General features: G+C 39.4%; 1 protein-coding gene across 2 annotated transcripts in view; it reads right to left on the bottom strand.

Moving 5' to 3' along the window:
- The window catches only part of LOC124625263 (frataxin homolog, mitochondrial), a 37345-nt gene extending 16448 nt beyond the window's left edge, over window positions 1–20897 (bottom strand). The window contains exon 1 of one of the 2 annotated variants that reach the window (XM_047149158.1): window positions 20783–20897. In XM_047149158.1, coding sequence (XP_047005114.1) covers window positions 20783–20787 — 5 coding nt within the window. In that variant the 5' untranslated portion in view covers window positions 20788–20897. Of the gene's footprint in view, window positions 1–20388; window positions 20763–20782 lie in introns of those variants that run through there. The other variant, XM_047149157.1, reaches the window with a different exon arrangement.
- Between the last annotated feature and the right edge of the window lie 208 nt (window positions 20898–21105).

The following is a 21105-nucleotide window of genomic DNA, read 5'->3' as shown; positions in this document are numbered from 1 at the left end:
GGTAATGTAGCTGCATCATACATGGACGTCAACCGAATGGGGTGTAATCTTTCAAATTTACATTTAGCCTCTATGTAAGTCAACCAGTCCAGGGTCTAGTACTCCATGATTTTCCGCTCCTTTTGGAGTACTGTGCAGTCTGGCAAGCAGGGGGAGTGCTGTTCTCCACAGTTGACACAGATGGGAGGAGGAGCACATGGAGTATCTGGATGCAGTGACTTCCGCAGTCTCGACATATGGTGCTGGAATTGCAGCAGAAAGACGTGCCCATATTTCCAGCACTTAAAGCACCGCATAGGGGGAGGGACTTATGGTTTAAAATCACAGCAGTAAACCATTATCTTGACCTTTCAGGCAATGAATCACCCTCAAAGGCCAACATGAAGGCACCAGTAGCAACCCTGTTGTCTTTGGGTCCCCTGTGAATGCGCTGGATGAAATAAACATCCTGCCGTTCTAGATTGGAGCGGAGCTGGTCTCAGACTGCAAGAGAAGGTTGCGATGGAAAATAATCCCCTGGACCACGTTGTGACTTTTTGAGGAGTGACGGAAACAGAATTATCACCCAGCCGGTCACAAGCGAGTAATGCCCAGGACTGGGCTGGGTATGCTGTCTGAATCACGACTGCACTACTTCTCCTCTTGGACAGTGCTGTCACTTCCCCAAACTTATCCTCAAGATGTTCAACAAAAAATTGAGGCTTTATAGGTAGAAAGGTGTCCCCATCCATTCTGATACAGACAAAATGCTGAGGCGAATATAGCTCTCTTCTTTCTGTAGTCCTATGTTCCTCCCGTGGTGTAGTGAGAGAGGGAAATGATTTAGGGTCATATGTCAGCATTGTATTCTATCTTGCTCTTCTTAGAGACTGTTGGCGCCGTACAGTCACCAGCAAGAGATAACTTAGTCCGCTTCATTTGCGAGTTATCCATCCTGATGCCACCCACTCCAATCAGGGACTCTCTTCCCATGGGCGCCACGCAGCCACAGCAAAGGACACCTGGCATGATGGCCATTGCCAGGAGTTCTGATGCCCCGGGAAGACAGTCATCTACTCCTTGGCATGTGTGGGGAGTTAACAGCTCAGCCATCAGCAGTGCGATCCCTGTGTTGTCAGGGGACTATCACCAAATGGGTACATGACAGCCCCACCACAATGGACTGGCTATTGTGCTGGATATTGCGCACAGAGAAATCCAATATTGTCATGTGGACATTGTGCTGGATATTGCGCGCAGAGAAATCCAATATTGTCATGTGGGCATTGTGCTGGATATTGCGTGCAGAGAAATCCAATATTGTCATGTGGACGAAAGAGGACAGGAGACAACGGAAGCAAATGACATACCCAAAAAGTGTCCTCCCCCAAATAGTTGAATTGCAGGTGAGGATGCAAAGCCACGATAAGAGGTTCAGGAGATTGAATCTAAGGGCACTATGGATAACTCGTGCACCACGTAAGGCGTCCTTCCCCATATGGCCCGCACTTTTGCAGAATTTGGAAAGTGGCAGGTCAAACCATAAAATGGGACCTGAACTTACAGGGCCAAAAAGTAGGAGACTCCATTTAGTCACATCTTATGACAGGCAGGGATACCCCGGGTCTATTCTAACCCTCGGACCCGCAGGGGGTGGGGAAACTTTGAAACAATGATTCCTGAGCACATTAATAATGAAGTCAGTCACCAAATGTATGACAAAAAGATACACTTGTGAGTTTTTTTGGTCTTAAATTTACAAAAATAAAAATCTATTAAGCATGTCATGCAGCATGTACGAACTGCATACTTTCATCATGAAGATGTGACTTCTAGAAAGCATAGTGCATACAAGGAATTTCCATTCAAAGCTGATAATATTGCATGGGTGCTAAGGTCTGATAGTCTTCGAATTCTTGATGTATTTGATACTGATTATTGACAAAGGTTTTCATTCCCTGGCCTGGCTATCAGCATTTCATAAACTGGTATAATTTCCATAATACTTACAATTTGTATACTTGTTGATGTTAGAAACCAATATTTTCTACATAAAATATGTTTAAATTTCTGTTTTATACTAGTCTCACTCCATCACAACAAAAGGTCCATCTGTCACGTGAAGGGTTAATATAACTGATGATAATTAAAATAACAGGTGATAATTAAAAAAGTAATGCAGATTGGACCCCTGGCATCACCCACTTAAAGTTTCAAAATTAAGTTTGGTGTAATTCCATACAATTTTTATACTGTCATGCCATAGATGGATCATATATCCTGTTGGTTTCATGTTCCATGGAACATTTGTACAATTAATCATAAAGGTGTGGAACAAGTAGTTTTAGACTCAGGTTCATATATAAATGTGGCTACATGCTAATCATTTACTTTTTCTTCTTTTTTAGTACTGTTGTGGGTTAACAATTCCTACCCACCATCTTTTACATATCATGCACAAAATTAGATTTTCTTCTACAGGTACAAGTAACTGTCAAGTAGAAATTTTTTGTTTGTTTCCAACCTAAATTTGCTGTCTTTCAGATGTTTTATGCCATTGGGTTAGGGATCAAAAATTTTGGTGGCAGCATTGTGCACCCCTTTTTGTGCTAAAGACAAACTTAATGTGGAGTAATGAATGTCATATTTTCTTCTGGTCCTGTAATTATGTACATCATCGTGCCTTTTGAACTACAGCGAATTATTTACAACAAACTTCAGGAGGGAATATATACACTGTGAGGTGGTAGGATGCCCAACTCCTTAAATAGATGCCTACAAGATGATTGTAGGTAAGCACCACCTAGTAGTCTTACACTACATTTTTGAGCAATGAAAACACTCTTGCTTAAAGAGCAAGATGATTGTAGGTGAGCACCACCTAGTAGTCTTACACTACATTTTTGAGCAATGAAAACAATCTTGCTTAAAGAGTTGTTGCCCTAGAACATTATTCCATATGATTGAATGAAAATATGCAAAATACGTAAACTTACTGATTTGTTTCTCACCAATATTTGCAATTACGCAAAGAGCAAATGTAGCTGAAATAAGTTGTTTGACAAGCTCCAAAATGTGTTTAAAATCTCATCAATACAAACGCCTAATAATTTTGACGTTTCCACCATAGTTATTGTTTTCTCGTATGTGTTACACAATTATTGTTCGTGTAATACTTCTATTAGTGCAGAATTGAATATGTTGTGTTTTTTGAAATTGAGAGTGAGACCATTCACAGAAAACCACTCAACAATACCTTTTAAGAACATTATTTACCATTTCTTCTGTCGTCTGGATTGATTACAATACTGGTGTCACCTGCAAAAAGAACTAATTCTGCTTGTTGCATGGTAGAAAATCAATTACGTATATGAGAAGCAACAGCAGAATTAAGACTGGGCCATGTGGAATGCCATAGACATCTCTCTCCAGTGATTTCTCACCATTCAGAAGAATCCCCCTTCCTTACATTGACTGAATTATTAAGTAACACTTACTGCATTATTTTTAGTTATATATGACATCATTCACTGGTTGACTATACCACTAATTCCACAAAACCTCAGATCATCCAATTGGAGCTATTTTGTTATTTAGTACTTCTAAAGTTTGGTGAGTGAACAGTTAAATAGCATTCTCAGAAGAGCAACTCTTCTGAAAGCAAACTGCAATTTAGCCTACTGTGGATGTTGCTGTTGCTCATGTCCCACATTATTTTAGAATATATGACCACCTCAAATGTTAGTGATGTTATCCTGGTATGTAAATGTTTGCTCTGTCTCTCTTTGTACTAGATTCCCAATAGCCTTAATTCTGATGTCAGAATTATTGATTTCTGACATAATGTGTATGTTTCTTTGTTTTTTAATAACTTTTCTTAGTAATGTTGAGTTATTTTTGTGGTATAGAACTACTGCGGAATCTTTATATTATTCTTACCCGCACATACAGTTCCCTTTTTTATTATGGCTGTTCCATGTTCTTTCCAGCAGATTTATGAGAAATGCTATTTTCAAATAATGATATGAATTTATTGTGGATTAAATTAAATTTTATGTCAGTATTTGATTTATTATGAACTTCATGTCAGGTCGTCTCCTGTAAACTACTCTCAAAAATGTTTATCTTGGATCACTAATTATCCTAACTGATTTCCACTGAGGCATACTATATTGTAATGCACACACTCCTTTACTGTAACTGTGCACCATGATCAAAGAAGACATCTGTTACTGAGTACATAGTTATTTTCTTGCTTTCAGCTTCATCAAAGGAAACACTAACAACTACAGTCCTCCGCTCTTTACTCACTAATGTTGGAAGATTAATGATGGAGATCAAATTTTAAGTTCCAAATAAGGTTTCCAGATCATTAATACTGTCACAATGCTTTACAAAATCTACACTGAAATAATCACAGACTATTAACTGTTTGCTGCTGCCTGACAGTTGTCCCAGTGGGTATCCATATACAGATCCATTAAAAACTACCTTTTTTTTCAGTAGTAATTCACAAGCGCACACCTCTATGTGCTGATCACTACAAAATTTCCTTGTCTCAATGTTTCTGAATTTGTGTATTGTTTAATGTATGTAACACCTCCTTTTCCCTTATTACTTATACATGAGTAAGATGCCAAGGTGTTATCTCTTATATTTAACTTTTGTAACTCTGTGGTTATGTAGCGTTCAGATAAGCACAGGATGTCTTATCTTTTTAGAGATCTCTAAATTTTCCAAACAGACATGACACTCTTCTACTTTGTTACTCAACCTAACACTCTGATGAAATAAGCTAACCTTACTTTTCCTCGCATTCTTAAGCATTCTGCAGGGCTCTTCTCTTGTTTGTTGTTTTAATTCTTTCACAACGGTTCACTGATTCCTTACTCTAACCTAAAAAGGTACCCTCCTGTCATAACACCAAAAACAAGTACTATCATAATGATCAGAACCGACTTAATTTTACAAGGTCTCACAATAGATTGAGAGATGTCAGTGTTGGCCTGTGAGTAAGAACCATCCTAGAGTCAACATGGAATGATTTAAGAAAACCTTTGAACACTGTAATTAGACACTCTGACTTGTCTCCAACTGCACATTTCTTTCCTGCCCTTCAACTGCTTTTTGGGTCATTCCATGTCAATTCCACCAATTTGAGAAAATGTTCCAGCTGATAGTCTCAGATTTGGCTGAAATTTAGCACACCAATGCTACCAAGTGTGGAACACTGATGTACAAAATTTTAAGTTCCCCTGCCAATTAGTTCCAGAATTATGGCTTGTGAAAGAAGGTGGCGTAACCCAGAAATTGCAACCCGCATCTGGCAATCTATCTTCAGACCCAACTGCAGGTCTCAATAACTTTGGAACTATTCCGCACAGATCAGTGAATTTTTTATAACCCAGTAACATCCACTTAGAGAACACACTCCATGAATCAAAACACCAACAACATATTTCTGAGGGAAAATAAAAAATTCCAAAATATGAATAAGAAATGTAATAAGTTAAAAGGTACATACTGTAGGTGACCTCTATGCCAAATATAATTCACTCAAAAAGGGTATAATTTTTTTTGTGGTAAGCTTAATGTGGCCTAAACACACACAGAAATCATCTTGCCCATATCAGTCACACAAGCAAAGTTACATGCACAAGAAAATACAAAAATTTGAAAAATTACCTGAAAACATGGATTTTCTAAGTGTGGTAGCACAAATGGGACAAATTTCAAACATTGCATAAATAGATCATAACATAATATGTGGCAAAATTTCAACTTGTTATTGCAAGGCATTTGTGTACAATAAAAGTTGACAGAGATGTATTTGGTTACATTTCTTTTAACATGATTTAGCAGGTAATATTGATGATGCAGACAGCTTGTTTCAGATAAAGCTGCAGCAATTGTTGGGAACCATTAGGCAACAGACAGTTAAACAATGGTAGTTTTCAGGGACAGAATGAGTCATTGTTAGGCAGGAACAACAAAGTAAACAAGCAACAATTACAGGTTACTCATGTTTTTAAGATTCTAGTTCAGACTGGTCAGTACTGTTGTGGAAAGTCAGTATGGAGGCAGAAGAGTGTAGTAGTGGTGCTTTTGTTCAAACAAGTTGCAGTATTGGTAGAGCACAAGCATCTGAATGTCATAAAACAACATATGGAACAAAATGTGGCATTCGCTTTGTACTGTATGATCTGGATGAATTGGACCAAAATTTGTTGCTATGGAGATCTGGGATACACCCTGTGGGCACAAGAAGTACAGTTCCAGGGAACTTAAGTGTTTGTTATCATCATATGAAAGATTTTCTGGATAAGTATTCTTTCCTACAAAGAAGTTGTTTTGATCCATTTCGGATTCATAAGAAGACAGTGAAGTGTAGCCTCAGAGAAATTGATATAAAATCAGTAGTGAAAGTGAATCAGTGCTTGGGACTTAACATGAAACCAGGACAAAAGTTATGTTCCAGGTGTGTTACACTGCTAAAAAATTAAGAATATTCTGGTAATTTACATGACAGTGATGAAGAATGGTTCAAATGGCTCTGAGCACTATGGGACTCAACTGCTGAGGTCATTAGTCCCCTAGAACTTAGAACTAGTTAAACCTAACTAACCTAAGGACATCACAAACATCCATGCCCGAGGCAGGATTCGAACCTGCGACCGTAGCGGTCTTGCGGTTCCAGACTGCAGCGCCTTTAACCGCACGGCCACTTCGGCCGGCAGTGATGAAGAATATCAACCACCTACAACCACAGCGGATGAGCTATTAAAGACTTCAGTGACTGCTCTTGGTTTGTCTCCCATGAAGACACACAAAGTTGGGAAAAGAGACAGGCCCAACTATGGTGGAAGAAAACTACAAGAAGCTTAAATGGAATTAAAACACAAAATAGCTGACACACTAATGGTGGAAGAGGAAGAACTATCTGCGCCAAAGGAACAGAAATCATGTCAGATATGCTCCGAGTTGGACAAAATTGTGCATGATTGGAAAGAAAAATGTGCCATATCCACACACCAGAAAAAAGTAGCTATTCTTACTCTTGCACCTTCCAGTTGGTCTATTGACTACACTGCAAAGGAATTCAATGTTTCTACATATATGGTAAAGCAAGCTAGGAAAATAAAAGCAACCCAAGGAGTGCTTCCGCAACTTCAGCAGGCTCAGGGTAAGCAATTGAGTTCAGAAATAAAGGTGCTAGTGTCGGAGTTTTATGAAAATAATGACTACAGCCGAATAATGCCTGGAAAAAAAGACTATGTAACAGTGAAAATGGGAAATGTACGTGTACAGATGTAAAAAAGACTGCTGCTATGCAACATATCAGAACTATATGTAGAATTCGAGGAAAAGTATCCCAATACCAAAGTAGGTTTATCATCTTTATTCAATCTTCAGCCAAAATGGGTTGTACCTGTAAGTGCAAAGGGCACACACAATGTGTGTATGTGAGACCCATCAAAATGCTAAGCTGATGTTTGCTGCTGTAAAGAATTCTGGTCTGGATTACAAAGGTGCAATGAAGCTGCTAGTGTGTGGCATCAGTTCCTACCAGTGCATGATACACAGGTATGAAAAAGTGTCCTGGTAAGGCAAATCTTGCAGAACACATGAACAACAAACTGTGTGGTGAACTCCTTACGGATGACGATGAACTTGTTTCTTATAACCAATGGACACACATCGATTGCACAAGTCTTGCAACAAAGCAAAGTACAGTGGAAGATTTTGTTGAAATGTGTTGTCAAAAAAACGGACAAACTGACCACACACAGCTTCACAGCAACAGCACAATCAGCTTATCTCCAGTTTTGTAAGGATAATTTTGAAACAAGATGAAATTATAGTAAGACTAGACTTTTCTGAAAATTATGCATTTATAGTTCAAGATGCCATCCAAGGATATCATTGGGACAACAGTCAAGCAACTCTCCAGCCATTTGCGATTTACTATAGAGGCGAAACAGGTGATGTGTCTGTCATTAACCTGTGCGTTTTTAGTGACTGTTTGATTCATGATGCCATTGCAGTTCATGCCCAAATTCGCACTGTCATGGCATATGTGAAAAACAAGCTGCCTCTCACACATTTTGCGAAATACTTCAGTGATGAGGCAGCTAGTCAGTACACAAAGTATAAAAATCGCAAAAATTTATGCATGCATTACCATGATTTTCAGATTCACGCAGAATGGAATTTTTTCGCAACAAGTCATGGTAAAAATGTATGTGATGGTATTGGTGCTACCATTAAGTGCATGGCATCATGAGCTAGTCTGCAGCACCCTACAGGAGGTCACATTCTAACACCTCTTCAATTATTTACCTGGGCACAGAAAAATATCTCTAGCATACAATCATTCTATGTTTCGAAAGATGAGGTGAAATCAGTCGAAGACTTGCTAAAAAGCAGACTAGAACACGTTAAAATTGTTGCAGGCACAAGGAGCCATCACCACTTCTCTCCAGCGGACTCTGACAATGTGCAGATGAGCAGACTGTTCGGTTATAACTATAGGTTCATGCACAACATGTGTCTTCACAGTGTGTCTGACACAGGATTCAGAAGCAAAAGCAGCAACATACAACCAGGTTGCTATGTTATTGCTGTTTATGATGACAAATGGTACTTAGGATGTGCTGCAGAGTGCTGTGAAGCAGAAGGTGATGTATTTGTGAACTTCATGGCACCAGCAGGACCAGCAAGATCATTTCATTGGCCATGTTTGGCAGACAGGTGTTGGATTCCTTTTGAACATATTCTTATAACAGTTCCAGCCCCTACCACAGTGTCAGGAAGACAGTACAATTTGCCACTCAATGTACAGAGTACAGTAGCTAAAGTGTGGGAGAACTTCTGTTCGAAGCACAATCGTCTTGTTTTTAGCAGTTATGGTGCAGTAAACATTAATGATAAGTTATGTTAATCTGTCTATATGTTGTTGCTTAGTGATTAAACAGTTGTGGGAGAGGATAAGAAGAGGCAGAACAGTTTACAATATGTTTTTACAAAATTGTGTTGTGGAACAATGGCCACATCACCAAATACATCTCTCAACTTCCATTGTACACAAATGTCTTGCAATAACACGTTGAAACTTTGAGATACATATCATTATGGTCTACTTATGCAATGTGTGAAATTTGGCTTGGATACCACTTGTCCCTTTTGTGTTATCACACTTCAAAAATCCATGTTTTTCAGGTAATTTTTCAAATTTTTGTATTTTCTTGTGCATGTAACTCAGTTTTTGTGACTGATATGGGCATGATGAGTTCTGTGTTTGTTTAGGCCACATTAAGCTTACCACAAAAAAATTTATATCCTTTTTGAGTGAATTATATTTGGCATAGAGGGCACCTTCAATATGTACCTTTTAATGTATTACATTTATAAATCACATTTTGGAATTTTTTATTTTCCCTCAGAAGTATGTTGGTGTTTTGATTCATGGAGTGTGTTTTCTAAGTGGATGTTATTGGGTTGTAAAAATTTCACTGGACTGTGTGGAATAATTCCAAAGTTATTAAGACTTGAAGTTGGGTCTGAAGATAGATTGCCAGATGCGGGTTGCAATTTCCAAGTCACGCCACCTTCTTTCACAAGTCATAATTCTGGAAATAAATGGCAGGGGAAATTAATACTTTGTACACGAGTGTTCCACACATGGTAGAATTAGTGTACTGAATTTCAGTCAAATCTGAGACTATGAGCTGGAGCCCTGGTTGAACTGACATGGAATGACCCTTTTGCAAGTTAAAATTTTTTAAACACAATTAAATAGACCCAGAGTATTCCAACAAGAAACAGCTGTCAACAAACTGAAGATCGGTTTGAATAGTGGTAGTTTTACTAATCACAGTTCTATTACAGGTGGTATGCTGTTGCTTTCCTTTGTCCTTTGAAATGACTTACCCAGTCAGTTATGGGAACCTGCACTTTAATGTGCACTTCACCATTTTGCACATTAACAAACATTGCCAGAGGTGAAATAAGTGAAAGTAACACATAAAAATACTATGACTGACCAGGAGTGAAACCCACAATGTTTGGATCCCCTAGTCCTGCACTTTACCACTGAGCCATATTTTCATTTATAAAGAGTACTCGCTACTTCCATTTATTTAATTGAAATCACATTCTCATAACACAGTTAAGTAATTCTGCACAGAAAATAAAGAGCTTGCAAGGAGAACAGACATCAAGAGACAACAGGAAACCCATTTTTTATCAAACAGTCTTAAACTTGTGCTTGCGAAACGTCAGAAAAACCGTCAAACAGATGTCAGCTGGAAAATCTGAGACAGAAGCCAACAGGCAGTTTGTCAAAAAGTGGTCACAAAAGCCTTACCAATGCCTCTACTGGGAGGAGATTTGCATACTGTACTGACATCTTGAGCATGGCAGCTGGATGAAGGGGCCACACCACAGTTCTTTAATTGTACATGCCTAATCACCACCACGCAAAAACCATAATATCTACAACAAAACGGAACAAGCTTACCTTCTGAGTGAATTCATACAACACGGAGATACTTGGTAAGAACAGATGAGGAACTGCTGGACATTTTCTATCAACTACGTTGCTGCATGCATCAAGACGACTGGGACAAGATCGACAGCATCACTCGTAGGAGCATGCAGAATGAACTTGACTGCTGCACTGAGTGACAAAAGAAAAAGCTTGCAAGATGCGGAAAGCAGATTGAAAAGGCCCTTAACGAAATGTTATGTACAGTAGTCAACCTCACTGAATGACAACTGACCAAAGAGGAACAGCCTGTCCTTCAACACTGAGAAAAACCACCACCTTGCAACCTGAAGAAAGACAAGTTACAACCTATCAAGAGGCTTAATGTTGACAAGAGCACATTGGTACTGCCTGCCAATAAGGGAAATGCAACTATCATAATGAAAGAAGAAGATTATGAGCAGAAGATATAGGAGCTATTTGCTCCAGCAACATACCGAAAACTAGGTGCAAATACAATGCAGTAGATCACACGAAATACAAATCAGATAATCAAGGCACCTTCTCTCTCAGCGGACATTCAGAGGAACCTGCTCAACACAGAAGCACTAGCATCTCAGACATATGGATTTCTGAAGATCTAAAAGACTATCGTTCCATTAAGACCGATAGTTAGGCTCCTGGCTCATTGACAGATAAACTAGCAAAACACTTCACCTCTCAGCTTCAGTCACACACATGAAAGAGTGACACATACTTGAAGATCATAAAACAGTTCACTGAGAAGCTGAAGAAACAAACTTGAATCAAATGAAATCCTGGACAGTTCTGATGTTGTTTACCAAAGTGTCACTCAGCAACTCTCTGGAATACATCAGTTCTATTTTCCCTCAAGACATAACCAAGCTCTTTCATGCACATTTCACAATGAACTATTTCATGTGTAATGACAACTTCTACGAAGAACAGCTGGAAGGCTTCACCATGGGTAGTCCACTTTATCCAGTCGTGGTCGACTTCACAAAACATTTCAAAGCACAGGTATCGGACTTGGATCTTTGTAAACATAAGGTGTGAATATAATAGAGGGAAACATTCCACGTGGGAAAAATATATCTAAAAACAAAGATGTGTGACTTACCAAATGAAAGTGCTGGCAGGTCGATAGACACACAGACAAACACAAACATACACACAAAATTCAAGCTTTCCCAACAAATGGTTGCTTCATCAGGAAAGAGGGAAGGAGAGGGAAAGAAGGATGTGGGTTTTAAGGGAGAGGGTAAGGAGTCATTCCAATTCCGGGAGTGGAAAGACTTACCTTAGGGGGAAAAAAGGACAGGTATACACTCGCGCGCACACACACACACACACACACACACACACACACACACACACACCCATCCGCACATACACAGACACAAGCAGACATTTGTAAAGGCAAAGAGTTTGGGCAGAGATGTCAGTCGAGGCGGAAGTACAGAGGCAAAGATGTTGTTGAAAGACAGGTGAGGTATGAGCGGCGGCAAATTGAAATTAGAAATTAGCGGAGATTGAGGCCTGGCGGATAACGAGAAGACAGGATATACTGAAGGGAGAACTCCGGAGATGGGAACTTGCCCTTCAGTATATCCTGTCTTCTCGTTATCCGCCAGGCCTCAATCTCCGCTAATTTCTAATTTCAATTTGCCGCCGCTCATACCTCACCTGTCTTTCAACAACATCTTTGCCTCTGTACTTCCGCCTCGACTGACATCTCTGCCCAAACTCTTTGCCTTTACAAATGTCTGCTTGTGTCTGTGTATGTGTGGATGGATGTGTGTGTGTGTGCGCGCGAGTGCATACCTGTCCTTTTTTCCCCCTAAGGTAAGTCTTTCCGCTCCCAGGATTGGAATGACTCCTTACCCTCTCCCTTAAAACCCACATCCTTTCGTCTTTCCCTCTCCTTCCCTCTTTCCTGATGAAGCAACCGTTTGTTGGGAAAGCTCGAATTTTGTGTGTATGTTTGTGTTTGTTTGTGTGTGTATCGACCTGCCAGCACTTTTGTTTGGTAAGTCACATCTTTGTTTTTAGATATAAACATAAGGTGTGGTACACATGTCAACAATACCTTTGTTGTGTGGAACCACATATAGGAACAGCTCGCTGAGATGTCCTAGAACAGCTGAGTAGTCCCCATGCCAATATAAAATTTACCATGGAGGCAGAAAAGGATCAACAGCTACCTTTTTTAGATGTGCTGGTCAAGATCAGTTGTGAAAACCTGGGATACAGGGTGTATCAAAAACTGAAGCGCACAGATTGCTACCTGCACAAACTGTCCAATCATGACCCAAGTCATAAAAGAGGCTTGATTAATAGACTCATAACATGAGAAAAACCAATGTGTGTGCCACAGCGCAACAGATATTGAATGCAACACCTGGAAAGCCTTCTGAGGAGCCAGGGGTGTCAGTCAAACAGTATCGCATTGGAAAAGAAATGTCAAGTACGATCTTTCTGCCATACAGTCCCAGAGTGGCAGATAGAATAGGCTCTATATTGTGTAAACACAGTGTAAAGACTATTTATAAACCAACAAAGAAAATCAAAGAGTGTCTCAAACTGGCAAAGGAGAAAAGCACCCACTTACAATGTCGGGAATATACCATGTACATGTTGGAATAACTTGACAATCAATCCACACCAGTATCACCAGACATAAGTGGCACTGCAGGTTGGGGCAGGTGGACCACTCAGCCGTGGCGGAGAACCTACTGTGCGAGACCAACCACAAAGTAAAATTCGCCAACACAGAAATTCTTGCTGTAGAGAAGAGCTATTACACAAACATGACAATAGATTCAACAAGAAAGAAAATGCTTCAAGATGAACGGATCCTGGATTCTTGTGCTGCAACAAACAACCGTTGCAAGTAGCAAAGGGAAAACCACAGTGGAAACACCTACGAAAAGCCCTTGGACGTGAGCTCGACTCCAGTCCAACACTGGCAATGAAGGGTGAAGCTTTGACAACGCAATCCACTCGTGCTGGCACAACTTCACAAAAATCATCAAATATATATCAGCCAAAGAACCCGTGACAGAAGCCAACAGGCAGTTTGTCAATCCTTAACTCCAATGCAGCCCAGAAAATGTGTTTTTTAGGAGAACTATACACTTTTGTGAACAATATGGAAGAAAGAGCTTCCACTAAAGCTCATACTCCTGCCTCATGTTCATTTTTAAACAAGTGCGTAATAACTGCAAATCTCTTAACCAAGTATGGTAAAGATGTGCAGTTCAACCCTAGACAGGCAAATTTGGGATCGCCACGTGTGGTATGGAGACACATGTGGTCAGCACACCAGTCATCCTAAGATTTCATGACCTTGAAACTGCTGCTAATCAGTTGAATAGTCCCTCTGTTGGCCTTGCACTTGTAGCAGTCCTCTCATCAAGAAAAATCCCTGGCAGTCCCAAGAATCGAATCCTGGTCCCCCACATGAGAATCAGCCATGCTGACCACTCAGCCTAAGTGGGGGAGTTAAAATACTTGAAGACAGGGGATACTTGGAACACTCAATCTTTCTCACCTGCACTTGATATCACAATACAGTGTTTATTAGTATTTTACAGAGGAAAAGATACTGTCTAGGGGTGGATTTGAAGTCAAGCTGTCTGTTTATTGTGAATAATGAAATACACAGTTTTCAGCTTTTTCTTTGATGTAATTACTTAAGTCATTTCAGTTTAATCTTTATTTTTCTGTAATAGTATGAACAGCTGTATATGTAACAGCCACTTGGACAAAATGAGTGATGACAGGGATACCTGTCATACTCAAGTAACTTTATAGGTACATATTCCAAACTACATTATTTTTCAAAAACAGTTAGACAGCTTTCACTAAGGAAATATGTTTCTAAAAGCCTTTAGATAGTCTAATTTGTTAGTATATTTAAAGTACATTTGCCAGGTTTTGCTGGAATAGTACTTTGGTTAATGTAAACGTACCTATACACATTATTTATTCCAAAGAAAGAAACTCTGAATCTGGTACACCACCGCTCTCTCTCTCTCTCTCTCTCTCTCTCTCTCTGTGTGTGTGTGGGGGGGGGGGAAGGGGGGGGTCTACATTAGATTCCATAAAATTGTCAATTTAATAAGCTACAACATCAATGCCCCAGAGTGATACAAACCCAAGAAAAGCCATTACTACTAACATTATGCAAGCTAACTGCAAGAAAATCATTGAAGGAGTTTGTAAAGTTCGTCTTCAATTCAGAAATTAGATGCAGACAAAATGACACTGACCACAACATGTAGCTAAGGATAAACAACCTGAGTGATCAGGTAGACTCCCAACAAATTTCTGAGTCAGATGAATTGCTACCAAAGACAAGAAAGAAATGTTGAAGTGCAGTATTACAGTCAACCAGATTCAACAATGGAACCTAGGGTAAATGTGGAATAAATTAGCATTTTGTTATGACCAACAACAAAAATGTATCCCAAAGCTGAAAAATTTCATGCCAGTATTGAACTGCATTCAAGATTTTATAAGACCGAACCTTGTCTCTCAGAAGGCACCAAGCAACAAGCCAGTCAAGAGCAACATATATTTCAGCTGGGCTAATGTGACTTTCTTCTTTGTCTTCAAACTTGAACCTTTCTTTTGGAAAGCACTCTTCATTTATCCAAAACTCAATATAAAACATTGTTTTCTGAAAGCTGTTCAACTGTGATCAGAATACGAATGTGACTGGCTTGCTGCAACAAACTCTGAACTCTATTTGAAGCACAGCTTAAAATATGCCAATGCTCCAAGGAAAATACAACACTGATGCTTTTTAACAATATTATGAAAAGAATAGTCGCTACTCACCATATAGCAGAGACGCCGAGTCACAGATAGAAACAACAAAAAGACTTTCATAAAGTGAGCTTTCGGCCAGTAAGGCCTTCTTCGAAATTATACAAAACACACACAAACACACACACACACACACACACCTTACACTTGGCTGTGTATGGGTGTTTTTGCACTGATTCTTTTAGATATTCCTGTCAGTCAGATTTCATTTGCTTCACTGAATTTGACCAAAGACAATGTCAGCACGCTCCTCACCTTTCTCTACAAACTAGACACAAATTACAGTCGCTCAAAAGGACTGTTTATGGACCAGTGCAATAATATTACAACAATCTTGTTGATGGAAAGTTGTTAACACATCCTAGGCTGGCTTACTGCTGTCTACAATGTGGTTGAAACAGTAAGGGTTACCTACTTTCACAATTATGAACACTTACGGATTCTGAGTGAGAACCATCGTTTTCCTATAGAAAAGTATTTTCACTGGCAATGAACTTCTAAATTTATTTGTACCTGACTGGCCATTGAAAGTCACAGGTTTCTGTATAAGGCATTGATACCTCTTCTAAGAGAAGGTACCAAAAAAGGTATGGTTGGACTTAAGTCTTCTGTCACCATAAGTCCTATACTGATTAACTATGCAGAGTGAGTTGTCTAGTGAACAGCAAAAGCAAACAGTATACCCTTTGAAGTGTGACATCAGTTAAAGCTCTATGAGAGATGGCGACTTACTAAAGACCATGATACTGTCATACTGCTTCGACAACTGACATCTAGTGTGCTCTAGATTTATTTGTTGTGTAACAATTTGGAAGAGACATCAATGAAAACATTGACCAGAAGGAAAGAGAAAAAACTCTAAGCACATCTTCTTCCAAACATACAAAGTATATCCTGAAAGACTCAAATGTCATAGAAAATGATAAATACTCTAGAAAGAGAGTATAACACTAGTGACATTGTAACATAGGTTATCAAAGGAAGCCAGCATCAATGATTGGTTATTGGTAAAATTTGAGTGGGGGAGGGGAAGGGGAGGCAGTGTCAACAAGTTCAAAAGGATTTGATGGAAACATTATTAATACAGAAGTGTAGGGACTGAAAGTAAAGTTTGCACGAAGAACTGCTCATTTTCAGTTTAAATGAAACTTCATTGAAGTAAAGAGTTAGATACTATACACACAGTATAGCTTGGTCCTTTTCTGAGAGTGTGGGAACCGGTCCAAGCCGGAAAATTTAGGGGAGGTAGTGTGCTCCTACTTGTCGCCAAACATAGCTACTAAATAATACAACATGTTGAAGCATTTTAGTAGACACTGTGAACGCAATGTTGATTTTAGTGTGCTACCTGGCCTGTGACAAAGAGGCAGCCCACAACCTTTGCAGCATCCCCTGCAGGAGAGCAAAGTTATGCTGCACTTACAGTAGTGAATCAGTGAGTTACCAAAATCATTTATTATTCACATACAGGGGCTCCAGAAACACACAACCAAATAGACACCTTTGAACTTAACCTAACCTACACCTCGAGTGGGTCAACAAAAGCTTGCGGTACCATCCATCTCCTTTGACCTACGATGCAACTGTGCTGCCAACCTCATGGTGGTACAGTGTGTTTGAAATGGATTGTGACTGCATAGGGCATGTTGGAGTATGTGGTGGAACACACCAGTGTGGAATGTTTATGTTTCTGAATTGTTTGCAGTTATGTTAGCGATTCATTAGACTACAAGAGTGTTGTTTGTGAGAATAATATTGGAGGAATTGTAACAGCTTATAAGTGAATTATTTTTATGCTGGTACAGACGGGCTGTTTTCAGGTTTGGAAATGTTAGCGAGGTGTATTGTTAATGGTTCGAGATTTAATTTTATGTTTTGTTTTGTTAGTTATGGGCCAGCCAACTGAAGTTGACCCAGTTGTGGATATGACAAAGTTCATGTGTATTTCCCTATGTGACAACAAGTTGACCACGATTAAATCCCTACAGTTATTCAGTCTGTCAACTATGTGAAGCATTAAGATTTTTGGAGAAGGTATAAAACTAACCATATCTGGTGCCTACCAGACCAAGGATCAGTATAACCTGCATTGTTGAGAAATCTAGGCCCGCCATTCGAGAGATTGTGTTGATGCCACTGGTAGGTATAGTGGGTTTGTGGACTTCATTTGTGCAATATTCAAGGGAAATTTGCTATACTAGTTCTCTCTCTCTCTCTCTCTCTCTCTCCTCCCCCCCCCCCCCCCCCAATATTTTTTTAAATTATGGTTTTGTGGACTGCTGAGGATTTAGTTTGGTTTCTTTTAATGTTAATATTTTTCATGGTATGTCTTCGTTAATAGGACTGCTGTTGCACTTCATAGTGGTTTGCAGAGTATAGATATAGATGCAGATATTTAGTTTGTCCTGTTAATTCATTATATTTCTGCAACTAAATATTTCTCATATCAACTGAATAATGAGTGAAAGGAACTGTTTAGGAACTGGGAACGGTGGATTTTATAGCAGTGGTAGCATTGAAAGTGGGGAGGAAAAAAAAAAATAATAAATAAATAAATTAAAAAAAAATAGAGGCCGCCACCATCTTGATATCATGGATCAAAGCTGCCAAGTGGTACAACAATATTCTGACTCGACCCTCAGGTTACATTACAGATTAATCTGTCAGCACAACCCAGATTTCAGCAGCAAGAAAGAGGGGGATGGGGAGGGGGGGGGGGGGGGGGAATTGCACTATCACACTTTTAGTGCAATTGAAGATGTTTCTGATGGCTAAGTGAAGCTAATTCTTCATCCTCCACCCAATACCAAAAACAATTGTATGAGTCATTCCATACAGTAATACAAGATTTTAAATCCCAGATGTTTATAGATAAAAATGGTGGTCTTATTTTTCAAATCAGTATCTTCATACCATCAATCAAATGTCACCATCAGGGTCCTTGAGCTGTGCTGCATATAGATGCAGAGTGGTGGACTTCGGGGATGTCAGGTAGGTGGGCATCCAAAGGGAGTTCTTTACATGAAAGAATGATGTGAGATAAAATTAATTATAGTCAAATATATGGTGCACAATCAGTTGTGCCCTGGTGTTGTAGAACAGACCACCAGCCAGTCACGATAGTTAAGGCAAGTGATGTTCTGAAGTGGAATACAGTCCAAGAATCATCAGGAGGGAAGAGAGGAAAGGATTTCATGCCTCAATGAGAGTCAGTAAGAGTGTCAGACTTTCATCCAATGTTCTGGTTGCATCTCGCAACCAATATGAGACTTTCCTCCCAACCTCCCCAGCGATCACTAAGATTTGGAGGCTTGTCAGTCAATGTATTTTACCAGAAAAGAGAACTTTTAAGGTAATGGTTCTCCTCATCTTACAGACCACAAGACTCAACATGTGGGTATTTAATGTGAAAAATACAGTAGGAAAAAAAAAAATGATTAACAGTAAATATTATTGACGTTTTCATTTAATTATGCAGTAACATCGCTGAGATACTTAGAAACGAAAATTTGGCACACTTGCCATTCTTCTCCACACAGTACTTCGATATCAGATTAAGAATCGCTATCTCATTAACAGAATTCTACACGATTTTAGGAATCGATACTAAGTACGTCTAGTCGTTGCTCTACAAATACATTAAAGAATTTTTTGAAGTTGGATATTCTTAAGTCTTGCCCAGGTTCTTAGTTTTCTTCTACATGGACATGAAGTATCACCTTGATCCAGGGCATCCTATGGGCCTACAACAGCATCAAATGATAATCACTGCTCCATCATCAGTAACTGCTCCTTTTCGCAACTCGAGAAGGGATTATTGTTTCATGGGTTAATAAGTGTAGCATCATGCAGCATCTACAGACATGTGCTTTCTGCTGGCAATCAAGATTTTTGAAACAGAGGGATACTCATACATGTCGTCGGCTTTCACCAGTGATTTACGAAACATGCGACAAATGCCATAAGGAACATGGCAACTAAAATGTTATATCAGTGACGATAATTTCATTGAGGCTATGTTACAGATCTGTCTGTCACCATAACCAGGCTGACCCCCCCCCCCCTTTTTTTTCTTATACTTTCAAATTCACTGACTTTCCATCTCACAACCAAACTGTCAGCTTCCAACATAAACTGCAATGCTGTAGGTACGTCTACCCCCCCCCCCCTCCACAACCCTTACTATATCACCATATCACCAGTGAAAGCTGACGACTTATCAAATATTCCTCTTGACCTGATAATTTGAGTACATACACTGTTAATTCACAAGTTTTCACTACAGCAGATGGAGGGAAAAAAATGAATATTGTCACTATCAACTCACAAAATAATAGCGGCCTGTATACATTTTTAGTTGCCAGTATCAAAGTTTTAGGTAATTTTATACAGGTTTCTACAAGCAAAATGAGGTGCACTTAGGAAATAAAATTTGTGTTTCAGAATAGCGTGTTTCTATAATTTTTAAATGGTTTCAAATTATTCGTAGTGAGCATTACTACAAGGTGCAGGATGGTGTATTTTTAATGAGCCAAGGGAAACCTTTGTTAGAATGAGGCCTACACGTATTATCAATAACACTGGCACAGCTTGGCACCCGGCTGTTACACTTTACCACCACTCCAAAATACTAACTAGCCTATATTGTCATGAAATTTGCATGATACATGATTCTGTTATACACAACTCGTACAGCCAAATACCTTTCACTAGATAACATTCAGGGGACGTTAACAAATTATACTGTACGATGATGACCGATATTTTCATGCCGTTAATGCATAAATCATTTAGATACTATCATTACGTTAAAATGACTTGCACATCCGACAAAATGAGTTGTTTCGCATACATCCACACAGGACATTAAATTTAATGCATGTAAATGCTGTTTTCATTTATACACAAATAGTCTATTGACAAGTACTTTCATATTTCCATATGCAAAAGAATTTCGGCCAACTTTCACCACTGTCGTACAATTTCGTTTCCTACCAAAATCATTGGCATCTAAATCCTATCGGCTTCATTTACCTGATTCCAACAACAATAAAAGATGTCAAACTTACTGCCTGCAAGCGACAACTACCGTTGTAATCAAATTTTCTGGGCGTTTTGTTCTGTAAACTACCGGTGCTTTCGGTAACACGTTTCCATACATCGAACTACACCGACTTAATTTTGACCCAGTGAGTATCTCTCCATTCCAGTTTTTCTTGGCCTCATTGTACAGGCAAGCGACAGCAACTTTTCTGAGCATACCTATGCTATTCAACAACTTTCAAATTTTGTTAAACTCCATGCCTTTTTTAAAGACACTCCCACTCCACTCACTGTCGCTGCAACCATGGCATACTAGTTGCAACTTGCTACATAGTACATAATACATATATGCATAACCTTCAAGTTCACGTAAACAGTAACCACAGCTATCGCCAGTGGTAAAGTACTTTCGATTCATACCCCATGCGATATCGATCCTTCTAACTCTCTCCACTTCTTCAAAAGTACGACCATAAGTGGTACCAAGCTTAATTTGTTTCTGGATTGAAGATTAATTGCAAGGAGAACGTAGTGCTTCAGCTCCGATGGAGTCATCAACAGAGGAATCAAGAATCTTTATTGGCCGTTGATCATACAGGATGAATTAGGCTTCGTCTTTTACCACAGTCCCTGTGCTTTTACCACGGCCGCCTGTATTAGAGGCCGGAGGACTGAAATGTGGCAACGTTACGTTAAGGCCTACCGCATGGCTGTGGCTATGAGGTAGCGAACGGAAGCACTTG

The sequence above is a fragment of the Schistocerca americana genome, chromosome 1 (genome assembly GCF_021461395.2).
Source record: "Schistocerca americana isolate TAMUIC-IGC-003095 chromosome 1, iqSchAmer2.1, whole genome shotgun sequence".
Lineage (NCBI taxonomy): Eukaryota > Metazoa > Arthropoda > Insecta > Orthoptera > Acrididae > Schistocerca > Schistocerca americana.
Note: the sequence above shows the minus strand (reverse complement) of the source record. Positions and strands in the feature narration are given on the sequence as shown.